Consider the following 26419-nt stretch of genomic DNA (forward strand, 5'->3'; position numbering starts at 1 on the left):
AAATAAATGTTTGAATACATATATTTAGAACTTTATAAAAAAGTGCCTAACCATAGCTTAGAGTGTCACAGAAAATAAGCTTACTTACTTACCCCAGGACACTCATCTACATGTTGTAGAAAGCCAAACCAGTACTGAAACGAGAATCAGTAGAGGTAATGGTATATATAAGAGTATATCGTCGATCTGAAAAGGGAGGTAAGAGATGAATCTCTACGACCGATAACAGAGAACCTATGAAATAGACCCCGTAGAAGGAGATCATTGTATTCAAATAGGCAATACTCTCCTCACATCCCTCTGACATTCACTGCACGCTGAGAGGAAAACCGGGCTCCAACCTGCTGCGGAGCGCATATCAACGTAGAATCTAGCACAAACTTACTTCACCACCTCCATAGGAGGCAAAGTTTGTAAAACTGAATTGTGGGTGTGGTGAGGGGTGTATTTATAGGCATTTTAAGGTTTGGGAAACTTTGCCCCTCCTGGTAGGAATGTATATCCCATACGTCACTAGCTCATGGACTCTTGCTATTTACATGAAAGAAATATATATATATATATATATATATATATATATATGTATATACTGTGTGTATATATATATATATATATATATATATATATATATATATATATAGGTATAGATATATATATTTAACCAAAAAAACATCAGATATGTACAGAAATATTTATTTATGAATAAATATTACATATTCAGTTATGTAAAGAACATTGGAATATTTCATATTTATATTTTCATGTCGGGTTAGCGCTAATGAGAATATGTGATAGTGTTTGCGTGAGAGTGGGGTTCCCCCACTTTTTTTCTCTCCATTGACTTCTATTGGGGAATACGTGATCGTGCACGTGATATTGTAACTAAGTTTTTTTTTTTTGCGCTCGTCGGCGCTAGCGCACGAGCATAAACCGTTTACTTTCAACTCAAAATACGAATGCAACCTGATGCATGCAAAAAGCTTACTTTAAGCACAATTAACGCTCGAGCAGGTGCATTAATTCACACTCTACTCGTAATCTACCTTATATGTTTTATTATTCTGATTTTATAAAATAATATATTTTTCGTAGTAATCACATGACTTTGTTAATTAAAGGGCCATAATACCCAAATGTTTAAACACTTGAAAGTGATGCAGCATAGCTGTAAAAAACTGACTACAAAATATCACCTGAACATCTCTATGTAAAAAAGAAAGATATTTTACCTCAAAAGTTTCTCAGTAGCCACATCCCATTATAAAGGATTTCTAAGCAGTATATTAGTATGTCTGTCCCGGGACAGCTGAAAGGATGAGCCTCGTGCACTCTCATATTATTTCCCTATTCAGATTAGGGAAGTTTACTATGAAATCTCATGAGAGTTTAGTCAAATCTCATGAGATCACAGTAAAAGAGTTCATGACCTCAGCACTGCTGATGCTGATTGGCTGCTGTTCATTTTTTCATTTTTTTTTTTTTTTTACCTGCAGCTGGGAGCAGCTGAGTATAACTTTTTACACAGAACTCACTCTGCTGAGCTTAGGAGATTGTGAGGTAAAATATCTTCCATTTTTACATAGAGATGCTCAGGTGATATTTTCCTTTCAGCTTTTTACAGTTATACTGCATCAGTTTCAAGTGATTTAGCATATGAGTATTATTTCCCTTTAAATCTGGCTATTTTTGTGTAAATAATTGATTAGAGTGATTTTGTGCAATAGTTGTTAAAGGGTCATGGAAGTTAATAGTATTCATAATTTTGCAGGAGACTTTGCAAATGATTTAATAACATTAAAGGGACATTCTGGCCAAAATTTAAATGCACATAGATGAATTACATCTTTGAATAGAAAGATATTTGCAATATACATGTATTGGCAAAAATGCTTCTAGTAAAAGTTATTGCTGTTTTAGTGTTAACATTTTTCTATGCACGTGCATGTGAAGCATAGCTAGATATTCTCAGTGCACCAACATTTTAAGTACTGCAGCTGCTCAGAGCAATGAACAAATTGAGTCATTACAAGATGGTACAAGTAGCTTAGGCTCTCTGAGCAAGTGCTGTGTTTAAAATGCTGGTGCACGGTGCATACTTGAATACTCTGTTGAAAAAGCTATAGATTTTATTAGAAGCATTTTTGCTAATACATGTATATTACAAAAATGCTTCTATTCAAAACTGAATTACATCTATGTGGATTCCAAATCTGGCTGAAATGTCCCTTTAATCTTTACCACGTGCATGAGTGTGGTTACTGATTGGTAGGTATGCTGTGCACACTGTGCCTAGGGTTAGCTTATTAATGTCATTTATTTCCGCAGTGCCCCTGGTAATATAGAGATATTGGTAAAACATGGTTTGTTATTGTTGTTGTTTTACAGCTTTGAAAGTGTAAGACCGGCAGATATTTTGGGAATTGGAATTACAATTTTGAATGGCTAAAATACAGCATTTGTTGAATGCCTTTAGCTTAAGAAAGGGAGGCATTAAAGGGACAGTCAAGTTATTTTTTTATTTTTTTTCCATGATTCAGATAGGGCGTGTAATTTTAAACAACTTTCCAATTTACTTGTATTATCCATTTTGATTTGTTCTCCTTCTATGCTCTATTGAAAAGTATACCTAGGCAGTTTCAAGAGCAGCAGTGCACTACTGGAAGCTAGCTGGTGATTGCTGTCTGAACATATGTCTCTTGTCATTGGCTCACCTGATGTGTTCAGCTAGTTCCCAGTAGTGCATTGCTGCTCCCAAGCCTGCTCGTCAACCATGAATACCAATAGAACAAAGCAAATTTGATAATAAAAGTACAATTGAAAGTTCATGCTCTATCTGAATTATTAAAGTTTTTAATTTTTACTTAAGAGTTGGAGACTTAAAGGGCCAGTATAGTCACCAGACATATTTGTCTTAACCAATATATAAAGCATCCAAGAAACTCACAACACATAGAACATTTTTTTTTATAAAAGTAAATGACTTTTATAAATGTTACAAATAAACTTCTTGATCCTGTATGTGAGCACTATGACTCATGCACTCCCTAAAGAAAAGGCTGAGCTTAGAGCAAAGTTAACATGCCCCCCCCCCCTCCAATCAGATCAAATATGTAAATGTGCCACTGCTGCTGTGGGGTAGGGGGAGGTATATGGCACTGCTGCCTGCTGAACTCCAGATGCAGATTATTTGTGGGTACACTGCCTGTATAGAAGCTCTCTAGCACTCTACCTTGCACTGCTGCCTGTTTAGCTCCTGTCAGGGCTCATCTCTGATCTTGCTGCAGCATGTGTCTGTCTTTACTCTGGCTAGTGCACTATGCTCTGATTGTCAGACTCTCTCTGCAAGGACCACAGCATCACATGGGTTAACTAGCCGACTTGCACTGTGACCTAACACATGAGACATGGAGGACTGCACATAACACATAGTATAATGAGCCTGGCACAGCTCTGCCCACCAACAGGAATTGTACCCACTGCAGGAGTTAGAAAAAACAAACAGCAGAGATAAGTGACAGAATAAAGTGAGTGAGTACTGCAGGCTATGTATATACCTCAGTGAGTGCACACAACAGCTCCTGGTATATTATATGTATAATTTTCCCACTTGTCTTGTTATTTTTTTATACATTTATTATCTCTGCCACAAGCACTGAAAAAAACTGTGCACTGCTGAATACGGATGCACAATTATTGAGCGCTGGTCCATGTTCACAATAGCAGTGACGTCATTGCGGGGGGGGGGGGGGCGTAATGTGCTGCAAGGAGAGAGACAGAGAATACTTTTTGGGTTATGGAAAGATTGTAGAAAACTAAGTTTTCAAAAAAATATTTATGAACATAGAAAGTGATATATACTTTTTGCCCAGCACCAACATAATTAACCATGCCTGCAAAATAGTTTAAAATGTATTCTTGTTCTGGGTAAACTGTCCCTTTAATGGGACAAAATACCTGAATGTGATGCAGCATAACTAAAAAGCTGACCGTAAAATATCACCTGATAATCTCTGTTAAAAAGGAAGATATTTTACCTCGCAATTTCCTCCGCTCACCAGAGTAAGTGCTCTGTAAAAAGTTATCTTTCAGTTACTGCCCAGCTGCGGGTAAAAAAAAAGGAAGAAATGAACAGCAGCCAATCAGCATCATCAGTGTAGAGGTCATGAACTGCTTTACTGCAGTCTCATGAGATTTCATAATAAACTTCTTTAAACTGAATGGGGAAATAACACAAGTGTGCATGAGGCACGCACACTTGCAGGTCCTGGAACATGCATACTGATTTGCTGCTTAAAGTCCTTTACTATGGCGTTTGAATACTAAAGACATTTTGAGGTAACGTATCTTCCTTTTTTACGTAGAGATGTTCAGTTGATATTTTCTAGTCAGCTTTTTACAGCTATGCTGCATCACTTTCAAGTGTTTCAACATTTTGGTATCATGTCCCTTTAATAGAATAAATTGTTTTAAGCATAGCATAGAATTATGTTTGCTTTATAAGCCTGGCCCAGACATCTGAAATCAAAATCTGTTCAGACATCATTAAACTTATATAGGCTAATAGTAGAGAGGCATGGGAAGGCATAATCTTAGCATTAGTGTTTGAGACTTTCCGCTGTCTTGACCTTTTATTTTCATTACTTTTCTTTTTGTCTGGGAGCAAAATTATTTTCTGTGTATACAAATGAACAATATTGAAATTGCTATCTGTATTATGATGTCATATATCTGCTTGTATTATTTTAAGAAACTTACTTTTCTTTCTGGAGATTGTAAGACTGATGGAGTTATTAGTTTTAGAAGAGAGGTTTGGGACCAGTATCTGCTATCTAGTGTTTTAACCACAGCATTATTCTGATATATAAGTTAACCATTATACTTTTATTTCATCAGACGTTACAGTCTACGGGTCATCATATTTGGAAATGACTCTCCTGACTACTAGGAGAGATAAGACCAGAGCTTAAAATACCCTCCCTCTTACCCTGAATCTTCATTTATTTTGCCTTGATGGAGTGAGGTGAAAGTGAAATTGCTGATGTACTAGTCATTGAGAGGGATTCTCTAACCAATCAGAGGCCCATTTCCTCCTCGCAGTGCCTTGTTGAACAGAAGGGTAGAGGAGGAGTAATCATCCAGGCAGTGAAAGATCTTTTCTAAGTAGTAAATGTCATAGGCCACCCATGTAAAATGTAGCTTTATCCCAATCTCTAGGTCTTCAGTGTGCTGCTCCTTGTGGGATCCACAGTCCTCCCCAGGTGAAATGTGAATTTATATGCCAGTCTGCTTGGTTGCAGAATGCTGTTACTTGATAAGATCCTTGGCATTTTACTTTCACTTTAAGGAAAGTTGTACAATAGGGCAATCACTATGGATAGTCCCATATAGGCCACTCTTAAGTACTTATCTCCTTGCAAGATAAGCAATTATTAGAAAATGAATAAGAAAAAGTAAGAGGGCGCTAAAAATAGCAATAGGATATTGCAACAAATTATTAACACAATCTCTTAGTCAAATTTTTTTTCTTTCGATATTATAAGTGTTACAATTTAGTATCTTAAGTTAAAAAACATATGCAGTTGAAACTTATGTGTCAATTGGGAGCAAACCTTTCCAAATGTGTTCTATACTTAGACGGTCTTGGATCAGAATTTATAATAGAGGTATATGGGAGAGAATCTCAAACCATAAAGACAAGGTAACATTATCCTAGGGATGATCTTAGTAGATCGCTGAACTCTTATTTAAAGGTTATGTTTAAATCTCATGTAAGATATTACCACATTTGTATAGTACAAGTTATTTATTATCTAATTTTTACAGGTTTAAACAGCAGGTATTCAATAAGTATATAAAATATATCCAGGTTCAGAAAACACATACATATAAAAAAAAAGAGATTGATGAAAATACTTCATAAAAAAGACAGAAAAAAAAAAATATATATATATATATATATATATATATATATATATATATATAAAAGAAATTCTTATACAGTGGGGCAAAAAAGTATTTAGTCAGCCACCAATTGTGCAAGTTCTCCCACTTAAGAAGATGAGAGAGGCCTGTAATAAGTATTTGTATTTGTTCAATATCAAAAGTTCATCTCAATACTTTGTTATATATCTTTTGTTGGCAATGACAGAGGTCAAACGTTTTCTGTAAGTCTTTACAAGGTTGTCACACACTGTTGCTGGTATGTTGGCCCATTCCTGCATGCAGATCTCCTCTAGAGCAGTGATGTTTTGAGGCTGTCGCTGGGCAACACGGACTTTCAACTCCCTCCAAAGGTTTTCTATGGGGTTGAGATCTGGAGACTGGCTAGGCCACTCCAGGACCTTGAAATGCTTCTTACGAAGCTACTCCTTCATTGCCCGGGCGGTGTGTTTGGGATCATTGTCATGCTGAAAGACCTTGCTGATGGAAGGAGGTTTGCACTCAAAATCTCACAATACATGGCCCCATTCATTCTTTCATGTACACGGATCAGTCGTCCTGTTCCCTTTGCAGAGAAACAGCACCAAAGCATGATGTTGCCACTCCCATGCTTCACAGTAGGTATGGTGTTCTTTGGTTGCAACTCGGCATTCTCTCTCCTCCAAACACGACGAGCTGTGTTTCTACCAAACAGTTCTACTTTGGGTTCATCTGACCATATGACATTCTCCCAATCCGCTTCTGGATCATCCAAATGCTCTCTAGCATACTTTAGACGGGCCCGGACATGTACTGGGTTAAGCAGGGAGACACGTCTGGCACTGCAGGATCTGAGTCCCTAGCGGCGTAGTGTGTTACTGATGGTAGCCTTTGTTACGTTGGTCCCAGCTCTCTGCAGGCCATTCACTAGGTCCCCCCGCGTGGTTCTGGGATGTTTGCTCACCGTTCTTGTGATCATTTTGAACCCACGGGGTGAGATCTTGCGTGGAGCCCCAGATCAAGGGAGATTATCAGTGGTCTTGTATGTCTTCCATTTTCTAATTATTGCTCCCACAGTTGATTTCTTCACACCAAGCTGCTTGCCTATTGCAGATTCAGTCTTCCCAGCCTGGTGCAGGTCTACAATTTTGTTTCTGGTGTCCTTTGACAGCTCTTTGGTCTTCACCATAGTGGAGTTTGGAGTGTAACTGTTTGAGGTTGTGGCAGGTGTCTTTTATACTGATAACAAGTTAAAACAGGTGCCATTAATACAGGTAATGAGTGGAGGACAGAGGAGCCTCTTAAAGAAGAAGATACAGGTCTGTGAGAGCCAGAAATCTTGCTTGTTTGTAGGTGACCAAATACTTATTTTCCACCATAATATGTAAATTAATTCTTTCCAAATCAGACAATGTGAATGTCTGGATTTGTTTCCACATTTTGTCTCTCATAGTTGAGGTATACCTATGATGAAAATTACAGGCCTCTCTCATTTTCTTAAGTGGGAGAACTTGCACAATTGGTGGCTGACTAAATACTTTTTTGCCCCACTGTACTGCAGTCTACTCTTAAAATTTACAAGATATGTCACAACTCTGAGGGTTAAAATGAAATAGTCAAAATGTCCCGGAGCGCTCTCCAATTAACTTGTAAGTCAATTTGACATATAATGTCTCCCACAAAAAAAACACTTGGGGTCACTGCAAAAATAAGTATAATGTCCCGGTCTTACCGTAACTTCTTATTTGGATGTCACACTTGGTGGAGCAGTTCTTTAGCCCACTTGGTTGTACCTCACTTAGTTGCGAAGGAAGCACTTTTTTTAAAAGTGCCTTAGATGGAAGTTTCCTCGAATCTTCAGTTGCTGTTTGTTGACCCGCCAAATCGGGTAGCGGTTAGTTCTTTCAAACCGCGTGATGTCCGCATATGTCACAGTCTTCCGTTGTTCTAAACACTGCCTTTGAATTTCGCTTTCAGACTCTTTATTTTACACTTGCGCAAGTGATATTAGATTGAGAATCACACCCTCACCGCTGTCTGCTCTCTTGAAAGGTTAGAATTTCTGCGCTTAGTACAAATGTACGCAGATTTCCTATCACCTGTAGTTTTCACAGACATGGATCCTCTGGGTGTGTAAACTGTTTAGTATGCTCTGGTTCACAGCGTCTACGTGTTTCACCCACTATATTGGGCTTTATCAAGATGCTGTTTGAGCCTCCTTTGTTCTCTTGTATGCTGTTTCCTTCTTTATGATTGGTCTAGAGAGTCTCCCATACACTTAAAGTGGTAGTGATGTAATTCTTCACACATGGCGCTTCAATTTTGAAGTAGATTTGCAAAGTGGCTAGTCCTATAACTTTTTTTTAAAAGTGGCTTTATTAATCATCTGTTATCTCTGAGTTGTAGCTTTGGCATATAAGAAGTTACGGTAAGACCGGGACATTTGACTTATTTTCGCAGTGACCCCAAAAGTGGCTTTTTTGTGCAAGACTTTATATGTCAAATTGGCTTACAAGTTAATTCGAGCTCGCTCGACTATTTCAGTTTAACCCTCAGAGTTGTGGCATATCTTGTAAATTTTAAGAGTAGACTGCAGTATAAGAATTTTTTTTTTATATATATATATTTCTGTCTTTTTTATTAACTGTTTTCATCAATCGTGAGATTTTGAGTGCAAACCTCCTTCCATCAGCAAGGGCATTGAAGATGAAACGTGGCTGGGTCTTTCAGCATGACAATGATCCCAAACACACCGCCCGGGCAACGAAGGAGTAGCTTCGTAAGAAGCATTTCAAGCTCCTGGAGTGGCCTAGCCAGTGTCCAGATCTCAACCCCATAGAAAACCTTTGGAGGGAGTTGAAAGTCCGTGTTGCCCAGCGACAGCGCCAAAACATCACTGCTCTAGAGGAGATCTGCATGCAGGAATGGGCCAACATACCAGCAATAGTGTGTGCCAACCTTGTGAAGACTTATAGAAAACGTTTGACCTCTGTCATTGCCAACAAAAGATATATAACAAAGTATTGAGATGAACTTTTGATATTGACCAAATACTTATGTTCCACCATAATATGCAAATAAATTCTTTCCATATCAGACAATATGATTTGTTTCTACATTTTGTCTCTCATAGTTGAGGTATGCCTATGATGAAAATTACAGGCCTCTCTCATCTTCTTAAGTGGAAGAACTTGCACAATTGGTGGCTGACTAAATACATTTTTGCCCCACTGTATAAGATTTTTTTTTATATATTTCTGTCTTTTTTATGAAGTATTTTCATCAATCTCTTTTTTTTTTATATGTATGTGTTTTCTGAACCTGGACATATTTTATATACTTATTGAATACTTGCTGTTTTAAACCTGCAAAAATTAGATAATAAATAACTTGTACTATACAAATGGGGTAATATCTTACATGAGATTTAAACATAACCTTTAAATAAGAGTTCAGCAATCTACTAAGATTATCCCTAGGATAATGTTACCTTGTCTTTATTGCTTGAGATTCTCTCCCATATACCTCTATTATAAATTCTGATCCAAGACCGTCCAAGTATAGAACACATTTGGAAAGGTTTGCTCCCAATTGACACATAAGTTTCAACTGCATATGTTTTTTTAACTTAGGATACTAAATTGTTTGTCACATCTATCGAAAGAAAAAATATTTGACTAAGAAATTGTGTTAATAATTTGTTGCAAGATCCTATTGCTATTTTTAGCGCCCTCTTACTTTTTCTTATTCATTTTACTACCTAGAAGGGCTCGCCTACTGGAAGCAAGTTGTTGCAGATGAGTTAAAGGGACAGTAAAGTCATAATTAGACATTTATGAGTTAGACAGAGCATACAATTTTAAACAACTTTCCAATTTACTTCTGTTATTTAATATGCTTCCTTCTTTTGTTATCCTTTTCTGAAAAGTGTATCTAGGAAAGCTCAGGAGCAGCAAAGAACCTAGGTTCTAGCTGCTGATTGGTGGTTGCATATATAAACAGATTGTCATTTGCTCACCCATATGTTCAGTTAGAAACCAGTAGTGCATTGCTGCTCCTTCAACAAATGGTACCAGGAGAATGTAGCAAATTTGATAAAAGAAGTAAACTGGAAAGTTTTTTAAAATTGGATGTTCTACCTAAATCATGAAAGAAAATTTGTGGGTTTCATGTCAATTTAAGCACAGTGGACAAAGGTACTGGTAGGGTGTGTCCTTGCTGTGTTTGGTTTGCAGATCTAGTTTAATTGTCCTTGTGCATTCCTTGGAGGCTTCCTCAAAGAAGGAATCTTATTTTTTAAGGTCCTTTCTTTTATTAGGATCTTAAAACTCTGAATTTGACGGCCTGGCGATTTAACTCTTAGTGCTATATCAGAGAGCTTCTTCTGATAAGGTTATTAATAAACTTTGATTCAGGCTAGGGATCCTATAACCAGGCATATTTATCATAAGTTTTGGAAAACCTTTTTTATTTGTTGTGCTTGCAAAGGATATTGATGGAATTATTTTAGAAGTCCTACAGTTCTTGAGTTCCTGCAAGAGGATTTGGTAAAAGGTAGTTTCTTCAAAGCGGAGATCTGACCCTTTGTAGAAACTGCTAAAATTCCAGAATTTCAGACCTTTGATCACGCTTTGATCAGAATTAAACCAGTTATTCTTTCATTTTCTCATCCCTGGAATCTTTATCTAGTTTTGAGGGTTCTTCAAACACCTCCTTTTGAGCCTATGTATGGCTTACACCATTAATTTTCATTCTTTATGGTTATTTTTCTTCTAGTTATTTCTTCTGCCAGAAGGGTTTCTAAGCTTTCAGCTCTGTCTTGCAATTCTCCCTTTCTGACTTTTCATCAGGATAAAGCTATTCTTTGCGCTAGTTGTTCCTTTCTTCCTATGGTGGTATCTACAGATACTATCAACCAGGACATAGTGGTTGCTTCTCGTTGTCCAGCTCCTAAGAATTCTAAGGAGCGACATTTTCACAACTTGGATGTTGTGAGAGCTCTCAAATATATGCGAAAGTTTTCAGACTGTCTTCTTCTCTATTTCAGAAACCTTCTTCTGTAATTTTAGCTGTTTGGTTAAAAATTTTAATTCGTAAGGGATATTTTGTTGCTGGGAAGACTCCCACTGTACTGCTCATTCTACTAGAGCAGTTGTCACTTTTTGTGCCTTTCATTATTAAAGGGACACTGAACCCACAATTTTTCTTTTGTGACTCTGATAGAACATGCAATTTTAAGCAACTTTGTAATTTACTCCTATTATCAATTTTTCTTTGTTCTCTTGCTATCTTTATTTGAAAAAGAAGTCATCTAAGTTTTTTTTGTTTCAGAACTCTGAACAGCACTTTTTTATTGGTGGATGAATGTATCCACCAATCAGCAAGAACAACCCAGGTTGTTCCCCAAAAATGGGCCGGCATCTAAACTTACATTCTTGCATTTCAAATAAAGATACCAAGAGAATAAAGAAAATTTGATAATAGGAGTAAATTAGAAAGTTGCTTAAAATTGCATGCTCTATCTGAATCACGAAAGAAAAAATTGAGTTCAGTGTCCCTTTAAGTCTTCTATTTCTAAGGTAGATACTTCATGAGAGTCCACAAGTCCTGCTCTTTCTTTGGGTTTAGTGAAATCCACAAATTGTATCCAGCACTGGAACCCAAGAGGAGGGAGACCAAATACAAGCTACTGCCTGCTTGTAAATATCAATTGTAATACACCAAACACAAAGTTCTCCTCAAAATCCTCAATTTTATTGTTGTATAACAGGAACAGACAATGTCACGACGTTTCGGGGCCAATGCCCCTTAATCATGTAATAAAAACAATCACTACACACCTGAGTTATATAGGCAAATACCTGGGATTTAACCCTTACATTCTAACAACTATCGATCAGATAGATATAGCGCCCTCTTGTGTAACAGTGTATGTAGGTACAGATTAAAAGCAGATAAGAGGCCTAAACATATGTGAGTTACACACATACACACTTGTTTACCATATTATTGATACTATGTACAACAAACCAATGTACATGTACTAAAGCAAAAAAACAGCATAAACCTAATTATATTTGACACAATTGCCCAATTTACATATGCAACAAAGCTTAAACAGCATGTCATAAAATATACTTATATAGCTTCAAACACAGCGACTGCAGAATCCACATCCTCAAATCAGATAGAACAAATTTCAATTGAATCTAAAACACAAAAAACACAATATGTGCAAGTTAGTTACAAAATAAAATAAAATATTGACTCAATAAAATGGTGTCCAATCAATCTCTCTGTTCATCCCCTTAGGTTCCAGGGTATCGATTTTGAAAATCCAAAATGTTTCACGTTGCTTTTGCAATAACTCTCTATTGCCACCCCGTCTGGGGATATTGATTGGCTCGATTACATGAAACCTAAGTTAACTCACCTGATGACCTGCAGATATGAAATGATGGGCAACAGGGGCAGTGTACACCTTACATCTTATGTTGCTTTTGTGTTCTGTAATGCGGTCCCCCACACGTCTAGTGGACTCACCCACATAGACACGCCCACATGGGCATTTAATCAAATAAACAACACATTTAGTGTTGCAGGTAAAAAAAATCCCTGTACTGAAATTTGTAGCCAGTATGTGGGTGAAGGAAATAAGGACTTTTAATTATGGACCCACAATTACTGCAACCAAAGCGTGGGAAACATGCCAATTTTTTTTTGGTAATATAGCTCTGACTTAACACCTTTCCAGGACCAAAATCGTCTTTGACAAGTGTATCACGCAAATTCTTACTGCGTTTATACGCAGGCATGGGATACTGTTGGAATTCTTCAATATCTGAATTGCATCTCTGTAAAATGCTCCAATGACGGCGAATGATCTTTGCAATTAAATTACTTTGTCTGCAGTATTCAGATACAAAGGTCATTCTCTTCTGGTCAGTTTTTAAAGATTTAGATTTCAAAAGGGTCTGCCTCTGCAGAGGGAGTACATCATTTATAGTTTTAGAAATAAGTTCTGACGGATAACCCCGTTGTAAAAACTTATCGCCCATTTCAACTAATCTCTGTTTAGAAATATTTTCATTCTCCACAATGCGTCTCTTAGCATTTGGCTGCTTGGTAATGATTTAACTAGAGATGGGTGATGTGCACTATTGAAACATAAAAGGCTATTCCTATCAGTTTCTTTTCTGAAAATATCAGTTGAGAAACCACTGCCAACTTTTGTCACTGACACGTCTAAAAAATCTAAAAAATCTCACTGCTGGTTAAAGTAAGTGAAATGTTAGTAGTAGATAGGTTTAAATCAGCAACAAAGGACTCCAAGGCCCCAACGTCGCCCAGCCAAACCCCAAAGATGTCATCAATGTAGCGCCACACTGATGAAACAATGGGTGTTCAAATGCAAATTTCTCCTCAAAGGAGTTCATATAGATATTGTCATAATTAGGGGCGACGTTGGAGCCCATTGCAGTACCCTATAATTGAAGGAAAAAAGTATCCTCAAATAGGAAATAGTTGTTATATAAAATGACTTCAAGTAATTGTAAAAGAAAATCAATCTTGTCTATAGAATACATACCACCTGAATGAAGAGCATTCCTCACTGCATCAAATCCACTAGCGTGAGGAATGGAGGTATATAGACTAGTGACATCAAGACTGAACAAAAGAAATTTGTCAGTCTGAAGTTGCAAATTGCCCAATTTCACCAAAAAATCATTTGTGTCTTTGATAAAAGAACATGACTGCTCCACCAGGGGTCTAAGAACTTTATCCAAATAAATGGCTATGTTAGAAAAAAATGAATTAGTTCCAGCCACAATTGGTCTCCCTTGGGGAGCAGTCATGGACTTGTGTACTTTGGGCAAAATATACAACACTGGAGTGATAGGATCTTTAACCTGCAAAAAAGTGCCTGTCTTGGAATCAATTAGGCCATTTGCAAGTGCAAAATTTACAATAGTTTGAATTTCCTTACTTATTAACCATAATGGGTTACCTGTCATATTCTTATACACCTTGTTGTCACTCAATTGTAAACAAAAAAACTTATAATCACATTTATTGAGAACCACAGTGGCCCCGCCCTTATCAGCCTGTTTCAAGATAAGGTTGTTATTATCCTTCAAACTTTTTAATGCACTTCTATCTGCAAATTGTATACCCTTAAACTTAACTGACTTCTTTTTGTTAGGCAATCTTAATTTATCAAAATCTGCTAGAACCAGTCTCTCAAACGTTTCCACACTGTGGTGGGTATTGTGTGGTACAAAAGTGCTCTTATTGCGTAAACCAAGGTACTTAATATTCAATGTATTATTAACACATTGTTCAGGCTGTACATTAGCAGAGACAATGCTGCTAGCAGATTTGTTACCTTTAGAAAAAGAAGGGAAAAAAGGTTGAGCATAGTTGTTTCTTTCATGTAATTAGCAAGAGTCCATGAGCTAGTGACGTATGGGATATACATTCCTACCAGGAGGGGCAAAGTTTCCCAAACCTTAAAATGCCTATAAATACACCCCTCACCACACCCACAATTCAGTTTTACAAACTTTGCCTCCTATGGAGGTGGTGAAGTAAGTTTGTGCTAGATTCTACGTTGATATGCGCTCCACAGCAGGTTGGAGCCCGGTTTTCCTCTCAGCGTGCAGTGAATGTCAGAGGGATGTGAGGAGAGTATTGCCTATTTGAATGCAATGATCTCCTTCTACGGGGTCTATTTCATAGGTTCTCTGTTATCGGTCGTAGAGATTCATCTCTTACCTCCCTTTTCAGATCGACGATATACTCTTATATATATACCATTACCTCTGCTGATTTTCGTTTCAGTACTGGTTTGGCTTTCTACAACATGTAGATGAGTGTCCTGGGGTAAGTAAGTAAGCTTATTTTCTGTGACACTCTAAGCTATGGTTAGGCACTTTTTTATAAAGTTCTAAATATATGTATTCAAACATTTATTTGCCTTGACTCAGGATGTTCAACATTCCTTATTTTCAGACAGTCAGTTTCATACTTGGGATAAATGCATTTGTTTCAATCATTTTTTCTTACCTTAAAAAAATTTGACTTTTTCCCTGTGGGCTGTTAGGCTCGCGGGGGCAGAAAATGCTTCATTTTATTGCGTCATTCTTGGCGCGGACTTTTTTGGCGCAAATTTTTTTTTCTGTTTCCGGCGTCATACGTGTCGCCGGAAGTTGCGTCATTTTTTGACGTTTTTTTTTGCGTCAAAAATGTCGGCGTTCCGGATGTGGCGTCATTTTTGGCGCCAAAAGCATTTAGGCGCCAAATAATGTGGGCGTCTTTTTTGGCGCTAAAAAATTTGGGCGTCATTTTTGTCTCCATTATTTATTGCTTCTGGTTGCTAGAAGCTTGTTCACTGGCATTTTTTTCCCATTCCTGAAACTGTCATTTAAGGAATTTGATCAATTTTGCTTTATATGTTGTTTTTTCTTTTACATATTGCAAGATGTTCCACGTTGCAACTTAGTCAGAAGATACTTCAGGAAAATCGCTGCCCAGTGCTGGAGCTACCAAGCTAAGTGTATCTGCTATAAACTTTTGGTATCTGTTTCTCCAGCTGTTGTTTGTATTGCATGTCATGTCAAACTTATTTATGCAGATAAAATTTCCTTTAGTACTGTTACATTACCTGTTGCTGTTCCGTCAACATCTAATTTTCAGAGTGTTCCTGATAACATAAGAGATTTTATTTTTTAAATCCATTAAGAAGGCTATGTCTGTTATTTCTCCTTCTAGTATACATAAAAGTTTTTTAAAACTTCTCTTTTTTCAGATGAATTTTTAAATGAACATCATCATTCTGATACTGATAATCGTTCTTCTGGTTCAGAGGTTTCTGTCTCAGAGGTTGATGCTGATAAATCTTTGTATTTGTTCAAAATTAAGGAGTATATAAATTGTAATACTTCGTACGTGATATACTTACTCACGTGCAAACTTTGTAACATAAAGTATGTTGGTCAAACGACCAGAACCCTGAAAACTAGAATCTTGGAGCATTTGAGGTCAATTGGAGATGAGAACTCAGATACTCCAGTTGCCCTGCATTTTAAGAATGAACATAATGGAAATAAAAGTCTACTAAGCTTTCAGGGTATACAACATGTTAGGAGACCCAAAAGGGGAGGAAACAGACTTAAAATTCTAAGTCAAAAGGAAGTATACTGGATTTTCCAGCTAAATACAAGGGTCCCAAATGGACTTAATTCTGATTGGGATATCAAACTTTATGTAGAATAGTTAGACTAAGGTTATAGTGTGTAATTCACATATATTCACATTTCATCGGAATGCACTATAAATTTTGATATGTATCCTTTCCCACTATATCCATATAATTTTTAAAGAATATTTAGAGATATTTGGGTAGTTTCAGTATATTCAATTACTCCATGGACTCTAATAAAAATCCCCCTCTTATGATAGGTTGATAGATATGAATATTTCAATTTCTTTTTCATAATGGTGTAATAAATGTATAATGGAACTGTTTTCATATGAATATAGAATATGGTAGTGTTTGGTAATAAATATGGTGGATTAAATTGATTAGGAAAATGCTGTCAGTAATTATGGTTGAGTCCTATATATTAGTTTAGAATATTGTATTGAAATCAGATTTGATAGTAAATAGGATTTGACAGCTTGAAATGAAAATATTTCTGTCTAACTCACTACAAATATGTAAATATGCTTATCTGTTAGAAATCACACAATACATGTATTGAATAAAGATTGCCCTCCTTTTTTCTGATTCACCTGAGCCAATGCTCTGCACCTGTAATGGGAGTGGTTAACACCTTTATTAAGGATGAGTTTTCAGGTGTTGGTATAGGTCACTGATGAAGTGAGAACTATGAAACGCGTTTGACCTTGTCACCTTGTTGGCGTGTATGCCTTTTATGTATTTTTCAAATAAAGGAGCTTTATATTTTTAAGCCTCAGCCTGGCGGTACTTCATTTACTTTTACCCTTTTCTACTAACCCTTTTTGAGTGCGAGGATTCCGGTTGTTCTATTTGTTCAAGATGGAATTTATTCGTTCTTTTCTTAAAGAAGTATTAATTGCATTAGAAATAGAGGATTCTGGTCCTCTTGATACTAAATCTAAACGTTTAAATAAGGTTTTTAAATCTCCTGTAGTTATTCCAGAAGTGTTTTCTCTCCCTGATGCTATTTCTGAAGTAATTTCCAGGGAATGGAATAATTTGGGTAATTCATTTACTCCTTCTAAACGTTTAAGCAATTATATCCTGTGCCATCTGACAGATTAGAGTTTTGGGACAAAATCTCTAAGGTTAATGGGGCTGTCTCTACTGCTAAACGTACTACTATTCCTATGGCAGATAGTACTTCATTTAAGGATCCTTTAGATAGGAAGATTGAATCCTTTCTAAGAAAAGCTTACTTATGTTCAGGTAATCTTCTTAGACCTGCTATATTTTTAGCGGATGTTGCTGCAGCTTCAACTTTTTGGTTAGAAGCTTTAGCGCAACAAGTAACGGATCATAATTTTATAGCATTATTATTATTCTATAACATGCTAATAATTTTATTTGTGATACCATCTTTTGATATCATTAGAGTTGATGTCAGGTATATGTCTCTAGCTATTTTAGCTAGAAAAGCTTTATGGCTTAAAACTTGGAATGCTGATATGTCTTCTAAGTCAACTTTGCTTTCCCTTTCTTTCCAGGGTAATAAATTATTCGATTTTCAGTTGGATTCTATTATCTCAACTGTTACTGGAGGGAAGGGAACTTTTTTACCAAAGGATAAAAAAATCTAAGGTAAATTTAGGTCTAATAATAATTTTCGTTCCTTTCCTCACAACAAGGAACAAAAGCCTGATCCTTCATCCTCAGGAGCGGTATCAGTTTGGAAACCATTTCCAGTTTGGAATATATCCAAGCCTTATAGAAACCTGTAGCCAGCTCCTAAATACCCATGAAGGTGCGGCCCTCATTCCAGCTCAGCTGGTATGGGGCAGTTTACGTTTTCTTTTAAGGTACAGAATTGGCTTCAAGTTAAGGCCTCCTGCAAAGAGATTTTTTTCTTTCCCGTGTCCCAGTAAACACAGCAAAGGCTCAGCATTTCTGAAATGTGTTTCAGATCTAGAGTTGGCTGTAGTAATTATGCCAGTTCCAGTTCTGGAACAGGGGCTGGGGTTTTATTCTATCTCTTCGTTGTACCAAAGAAGGTCAATTCCTTCAGACCAGTTCCGGATCTATCTATATTGAATCGTTATGTAAGGATACCAACATTCAAGATGGTAACTGTAGGACTATCCTGCCTTTTGTTTAGCAAGGGCATTATATGTCTACAATAGATTTACAGGATGCATATCTGCATATTCCGATTCATCCAGATCACTTTTAGTTTCTGAGATTCTCTTTTTAGACAAGCATTACCAGTTTTGTGGCTCTACCGTTTGGCCTAGCGTCAGCTCCAAGAATTTTTTTCAAAGGTTCTCGGTGCCCTTCTGTCTGTAATCAGAGAACAGGGTTTTGGTATTTCCTTTTTTGGACGATATCTTGGTACTTGCTCAGTCTTCACATTTTCGTAGAATCTCATACGAATCGACTTGTGTTGTTTCTTCAAGATCATGGTTGGAGGATCAATTTACCAATCAGTTCATTGTTTCCTCAGACAAGGGTAACCTTTTTAGGTTTCCAGATAGATTCAGTGTCTATGACTCTGTCCTTGTCAGATAAGAGAAGTTTAACATTGATATCAGCTTGTCAAAACCTTCAGTCACAATCATTCCCTTTGGTAGCCTTATGCATGGGAAATTTTAGGTCTTAGGACTGCCGCATCGGATGCGATCTCCTTTGCTCGTTTTCACATGCGACCTCTTCAGCTCTGTATGCTGAACCAGTGGTGCAGGGATTACACAAAGATATCTCAATTAATATCTTTAAACCGATTATACGACACTCTCTGACATGGTGGACAGTTCACCATCGTTTAGTTCAGGGGGCTTCTTTGTTCTTCCGACCTGGACTATAATCTCAACAGATGCAAGTCTTACAGGTTGGGGAGCTGTGTGGGGGTCTCTGACGGCACAAGGGGTTTGGGAATCTCAGGAGGTGAGATTACCGATCAATATTTTTGAACTCCGTGCAATTTTCAGAGCTCTTCAGTCTTGGCCTCTTCTGAAGAGAGAGTTGTTCATTTGTTTTCAGATAGACAATGTCACAGCTGTGGCATACATCAATCATCAAGGAGGGACTCACAGTCCTCTGGCTATGAAGGAAGTATCTCGAATTTTGGTTTGGGCGGAATCCAGCTCCTGTCTAATCTCTGCGGTTCATATCCCAGGTATAGACAATTGGGAAGCGGATTATCTCAGCCACCAAACGTTGCATCCGGGCGAATGGTCTCTTCACCCAGAGGTATTTCTTCAGATTGTTCAAATGTGGGAACTCCCAGAAATAGATCTGATGGCTTCTCATCTAAACAAGAAACTTCCCTGGTATCTGTCCAGATCCTGGGATCCTCGGGCGGGGGCAGTGGATGCATTATCACTTCCTTGGAAGTATCATCCTGCCTATATCTTTCCGCCTCTAGTTCTTCTTCCAAGAGTATTCTCCAAGATTCTAAGGAATGCTCGTTTGTCCTGCTGGTAGCTCCAGCATGGCCTCACAGGTTTTGGTATGCGGATCTTGTCCAGATGGCCTCTTGCCAGCTGTGGACTCTTCCGTTAAGACCAGACTTTCTGTCGCAAGGTCCTTTTTTTCCATCAGGATCTCAAATCCTTAAATTTTAAGGTATAGAGTTTGAACGCTTGATTCTTGGTCAAAGAAGGTTTCTCTGACTCTGTGTTTAATACTATGTGACAGGCTCGTAAATCTGTATCTAGTGAGATATATTATAGAGTCTGGAAGACTTATATTTCTTAGTGTCTTTCTCATCATTTTTTCTTGGCATTCTTTTTGAATACCGAGAATTTTTCAGTTTCTTCAGGATGGTTTAGCTAAAGGTTTGTCCGCAAGTTCCTTGAAAGGACAGATCTCTGCTCTTTCTGTTCTTTTTTCACAGAAGGATTGCTAATCTTCCTGATATTTCATTGTTTTGTACAAGCTTTGGTTCGTATAAAACCTGTCATTAAGTCAATTTCTCCTCCTTGGAGTTTGAATTTGGTTCTGGGGGCTTTTCAAGCTCCTCCTTTTGAACCCATGCATTCTTTGGTCGTTATATTACTTTCTTGGAAAGTTTTGTTTCTTTTGGCCATCTCTTCTGCCGGAAGAGTCTCTGATTTATCTGCTCTTTTTTGTGAGTCTCCTTTTCTGATTTTTCATCAGGATGAGGCGATGCTGCGAACTTCTTTTGAATTTTTTACCTAAGGTTGTGAATTCTAACAACCTTAGTAGAGAAATTGTGGTTCCTTCATTATGTCCTAATCCTATGAATTCTAGGAGAAATCATTGCATTCTTTGGATGCTGTTAGAGCTTTGTATTATTTGTCATCTTTTCCGGTTCTAGAAAAGGCCAGAAAGCTTCTGCCATTTCTTTGGCATCTTGGTTGAAATCTTTATTTCATCATGCTTATGTCGAGTCGGGTAAAACTCCGCCTCTAAGGATTACAGTTCATTCTACTAGGTCAGTTTCTACTTCCTGGGCGTTTAGGAATGAAGCTTCGATTGATCAGATTTGCAAAGCAGCAACTTGGTCCTCTTTGCATACTTTTTCTAAATTCTACCATTTTTATGTGTTTTCTTCTTCTGAAGCAGTTTTTGGTAGAAAAGTACTTCTGGCAGTGGTTTCAGTTTGAATCTTCTGCTTATGTTTTTCATTAAACTTTATTTTGGGTGTGGATTATTTTCAGCAGGAATTGGCTGTCTTTATTTTATCCCTCCCTCTCTAGTGACTCTTGTGTGGAAAGATCCACATCTTGGGTAGTCATTATCCCATACGTCACTAGCTCATGGACTCTTGCTAATTACATGAAAGAAAACATAATTTATGTAAGAACTTACCTGATAAATTCATTTCTTTCATATTAGCAAGAGTCCATGAGGCCCGCCCTTTTTTGTGGTGGTTATGATTTTTTTGTATAAAGCACAATTATTCCAATTCCTTATTTTATATGCTTTCGCACTTTTTTCTTATCACCCCACTTCTTGGCTATTCGTTAAACTGAATTGTGGGTGTGGTGAGGGGTGTATTTATAGGCATTTTAAGATTTGGGAAACTTTGCCCCTCCTGGTAGGAATGTATATCCCATACGTCACTAGCTCATGGACTCTTGCTAATATGAAAGAAATGAATTTATCAGGTAAGTTCTTACATAAATTATGTTTTTTTGCAGAAGCATGCCAAACTTTAAGTCTTACGTTCCGGAAAAAGAGTTGCAAGTCCTTTCTCAAGTTGAAAAAATTACAATCTACCAATTGACAAAATGATAGACCTTTCTGTAACACAGAAACTTCACCTTCATTTAAGGGGTAATCAGAAATGTTAATTACTATGTTTTCTTGTTGGAGCGGTCCAGTCGCCTATAATACCTTCGGCTGGGCATGATTGTGAGTAGAAAATAGATGGGGGTGGAGGTGAGCGCCAAAAAAGGCTGAGGTAGGGAATGGGGACACCTGTTAGACTGATAGAGCGGTGTCCACAATGTAGGTTCTCTTGTTGACGTTGGTGGAATCGATGTACAAATAGTATAATAACTATAAATTAGTTGTAAACTTTAAGAATGTATATCAATGTTTAATCCACACAAAAATGTTAAAATATCTCAGATCTACTTAAAAACATACACAGTCCTAAAAATAGAAATAAAAATAACAATCATATAAAATCATGGATCCATGTTACAATAAAATAAATGCAAAAAATGGGAATGCACAATAAAAACCTTTTTGCAATAATTGATCTTATAGACCAAGTATCCTAATTAGGCCACGTGTCCTAATTGGAGTAGTTTATTTAGAAACAGTCCAGATGGTGGTAAATGTTCTTATGGTTATATTTGTCCAATTAAATCACAATATGGCAAAAAAAAATTAGTGTCTCTGTCCGTGACCAATTCTGAAATAATTCCAAAGCAGTGTGTGTCCTGTGCCTGAAATGGTGAGAAAATGGAAAATCCAAAAATGTGTGATCACTTAATGTAGAAAAAATGTAGAAAAAATGTAGAAAAAATGTAGAAAAAATGTAGAAAAAATGTGTAACCTTGCAAAAAATGTGAGAATCCTCCAGTTTATGTGGCAAAAAGTGAGTATTCAAGGTGATTAAAAAAGTGTCCAATGTGATATAGTGATTTCTGTGCAATGAAGTTGTAGCTCAGTATGATCCAATCAAAAACCAAATAACATTGTGCAAAAACCTGTAAAGAAAACAAACAATACTATAATATATACAAACTGTTAAGTGGGTATATCAGTATTATGCTTACTCAAATCAGTCGACTCGTTTCGGCCATGTACTCCTGGCCTTTATCAAGACTTGATAAAGGCCAGGAGTACATGGCCGAAACGCGTCGACTGATTTGAGTAAGCATAATACTGATATACCCACTTAACAGTTTGTATATATTATAGTATTGTTTGTTTTCTTTACAGGTTTTTGCACAATGTTATTTGGTTTTTGATTGGATCATACTGAGCTACAACTTCATTGCACAGAAATCACTATATCACATTGGACACTTTTTTAATCACCTTGAATACTCACTTTTTGCCACATAAACTGGAGGATTCTCACATTTTTTGCAAGGTTACACATTTTTTCTACATTTTTTCTACATTTTTTCTACATTAAGTGATCACACATTTTTGGATTTTCCATTTTCTCACCATTTCAGGCACAGGACACACACTGCTTTGGAATTATTTCAGAATTGGTCACGGACAGAGACACTAATTTTTTTTTGCCATATTGTGATTTAATTGGACAAATATAACCATAAGAACATTTACCACCATCTGGACTGTTTCTAAATAAACTACTCCAATTAGGACACGTGGCCTAATTAGGATACTTGGTCTATAAGATCAATTATTGCAAAAAGGTTTTTATTGTGCATTCCCATTTTTTGCATTTATTTTATTGTAACATGGATCCATGATTTTATATGATTGTTATTTTTATTTCTATTTTTAGGACTGTGTATGTTTTTAAGTAGATCTGAGATATTTTAACATTTTTGTGTGGATTAAACATTGATATACATTCTTAAAGTTTACAACTAATTTATAGTTATTATACTATTTGTACATCGATTCCACCAACGTCAACAAGAGAACCTACATTGTGGACACCGCTCTATCAGTCTAACAGGTGTCCCCATTCCCTACCTCAGCCTTTTTTGGCGCTCACCTCCACCCCCATCTATTTTCTACTTTCATATTGGGTACACTAGGGACCCGCTGAGGAGAGCCAGAGGTATTTCATATCCCCTTTCCCTTCTGTTATCTGCGCAGGATATACACTTTTATCATGATTGTGAGTATCTGAGAAACTGATAGGAATAGCCTTTTATGTTTCAATAATGCACATCACCCATCTCTAGTTAAATCATTACCACGCAGCCAAAACAGAGATTAGTTGAAATGGGTGATAAGTTTTTACAACGGGGTTATCCGTCAGAACTTATTTCTAAAACTATAAATGATGTACTCCCTCTGCAGAGGCAGACCATCTGAATACTGCAGACAAAGTAATTTAATTGCAAAGATCATTCGCCGTCATTGGAGCATTTTACAGAGATGCAATTCAGATATTGAAGAATTCCAACAGTATCCCATGCCTGCGTATAAAAGCAGTAAGAATTTGCATGATACACTTGTCAAAGCCGATTTTGGTCCTGGAAAGGTGTTAAGTCAGAGCTATATTACCAAAAAAAATTGGGATGTTTCCCATGCTTAGGTTGCAGTAATTGTGGGTCCATATTTAAAAGTCCTTATTTCCTTCACCCACATACTGGCTACAAATTTCAGTACAGGGATTTTTTTACCTGCAACACTAAATTTGTTGTTTATTTGATTAAATGCCCATGTGGGCGTGTCTATATGGGTGAGTCCACTAGACGTGTGGGGGACCGCATTACAGAACACAAAAGCAACTTAAGATGTAAGGTGTACACTGCCCCTGTTGCCCATCATTTCATATCTGCAGGTCATCAGGTGAGTCAACTTAGGTTTCAGGTAATCGAGCAAATCCATATCCCCAGACGGGGTGGCAATAGAGAGTTATTGCTAAAGCAACGTGAAACATTTTGGATTTTCAAACTCGATACCCTGGAACCTAAGGGGATGAACAGAGGGATTGATTGGACACCATTTTATTGAGTCAATATTTTATTTTGTAACTAACTTGCACATATTGTGTTTTAGATTCAATTGAAATTTGTTCTATCTGATTTGAGGATGTGGATTCTGCAGTCGCTGTGTTTGAAGCTATATAAGTATATTTTATGACATGCTGTTTAAGCTTTGTTGCATATGTAAATTGGGCAATTGTGTCAAATATAATTAGGTTTATGCTGTTTTTTTGCTTTAGTACATGTACATTGGTTTGTTGTACATAGTATGAATAATATGGTAAACAAGTGTGTATGTGTGTAACTCACATATGTTTAGGCCTCTTATCTGTTTTTAATCTGTACCTACATACACTGTTACACAAGAGGGCGCTATATCTATCTGATCGATAGTTGTTAGAATGTAAGGGTTAAATCCCAGGTATTTGCCTATATAAATCAGGTGTGTAGTGATTGTTTTTATCACATGATTAAGGGGCATTGGCCCAGAAATGTTGTGACATTGTCTGTTCCTGTTATACAGCAATAAAATTGAGGATTTTGAGGAGAACTTTGTGTTTGGTGTATTACTTTCTTTTGGTTTAGTTGGTGGCAGTACTTCTTTTGCACTTCTTTTACCCTGCTTCATCTTTCCTGCTTTTCTTTTTCCTCCATCTTCTTGGCTATTTGTATGACTGAGGATTCAGGGTCAGTTGGAGGGATTTAAAGCTCTGGTAGATTGGGTGTGTTTTGCCTCTTCCTGTTGGTGGGAAAGTCCCACACTTGATGACTCATGGACTCTCACAATTATGAAATAAATAAATTTATTAGGTAAGCATACATTTTGTTTTTATCAGGACCATTAATTGGTTTAGACTTTGTTCTGGCCCCAGTTTAAAGTGAAAGTCTTCATTGGTTCATGCTACTAGGTTGAGGCAAGCTATACATTTATATATTCATAATTTTAGATTGTCGTCCACAATTTAATGCAGTCATTCTGACTGTGTCATATATTAAGTGATGCTTGTGGAATTTGATTTTGATGAGAACTTTATGATCATATGGACATATGTTTAAACTATTTTAAATACATTATATAAAATGGCCATAGATTTAACATAATTGCACCCATTTTGTTATATTAATTGTTTTATATTTAGATGGCAACATTCTTCAGTAACAACTTGGACTATTTCATGTCATCATTAAGTTATGGACCAAAAGCAGGACATGGGTTTATACATCCTCTCTCAGCTGAAATGATGCTCCAGTACAAGAAGAGAATGGCCAAGTATATGAAAGCTTTAAAGAAGGTTTGTGCACATATAAACTATCTCACTTGCATTCTGTGTAGTTTTGTATCATTATTGCTGTGATAGACAACCAGTATTACTCTGAGTGTTCAAACTACACTATGTACATTTATTCTAAACAACTTTCCAATTTATTTCTCTTATCAAATTTTATTTTTTCTCTTGTTTTTTCTGCTGTGTAGTGCTCCAAACACATCCACACTACCTACCTAGGTATCTCTTCTGCAAAGAATATAATGAGACCGATGCAAATTTAATAATAGAAGTCAATTGGAAACTTTTTTTTTTTTATTGTATGCTTTGTCAGGTTTAGGTTTTATATCCATTTAAAAGGATAGGAAAGTCAAAATTTAACTTTCATGATTGCGATAGAGCGTGTGATTTCTCCAACATAGGTGTGTCCGGTCCACGGCGTCATCCTTACTTGTGGGATATTCTCTTCCCCAACAGGAAATGGCAAAGAGCCCAGCAAAGCTGGTCACATGATCCCTCCTAGGCTCCGCCTACCCCAGTCATTCTCTTTGCCGTTGTACAGGCAACATCTCCACGGAGATGGCTTAGAGTTTTTTAGTGTTTAACTGTAGTTTTTATTATTCAATCAAGAGTTTGTTATTTTGAAATAGTGCTGGTATGTACTATTTACTCAGAAACAGAAAAGAGATGAAGATTTCTGTTTGTATGAGGAAAATGATTTTAGCAACCGTAACTAAAATCCATGGCTGTTCCACACAGGACTGTTGAGAGCAATTAACTTCAGTTGGGGGAACAGTGTGCAGTCTCTTGCTGCTTGAGGTATGACACATTCTAACAAGACGATGTAATGCTGGAAGCTGTCATTTTCCCTATGGGATCCGGTAAGCCATGTTTATTACGATGGTAAATAAGGGCTTCACAAGGGCTTATTAAGA

General features: G+C 36.9%; 1 protein-coding gene across 1 annotated transcript in view; it reads left to right on the forward strand.

Annotated features, from left to right (window-relative positions):
* PPP1R21 (protein phosphatase 1 regulatory subunit 21) overlaps nucleotides 1-26419 on the forward strand; it is a 557069-nt gene that overhangs the window by 323123 nt on the left and 207527 nt on the right. Inside the window, exon 15 of the mRNA XM_053712717.1 lies at nucleotides 25359-25511. Within this exon, the coding sequence (XP_053568692.1) occupies nucleotides 25359-25511 (153 nt within the window). The remainder of the gene's footprint in view (nucleotides 1-25358; nucleotides 25512-26419) is intronic.

Source organism: Bombina bombina, chromosome 4 (genome assembly GCF_027579735.1).
Source record: "Bombina bombina isolate aBomBom1 chromosome 4, aBomBom1.pri, whole genome shotgun sequence".
Taxonomy (NCBI): domain Eukaryota; kingdom Metazoa; phylum Chordata; class Amphibia; order Anura; family Bombinatoridae; genus Bombina; species Bombina bombina.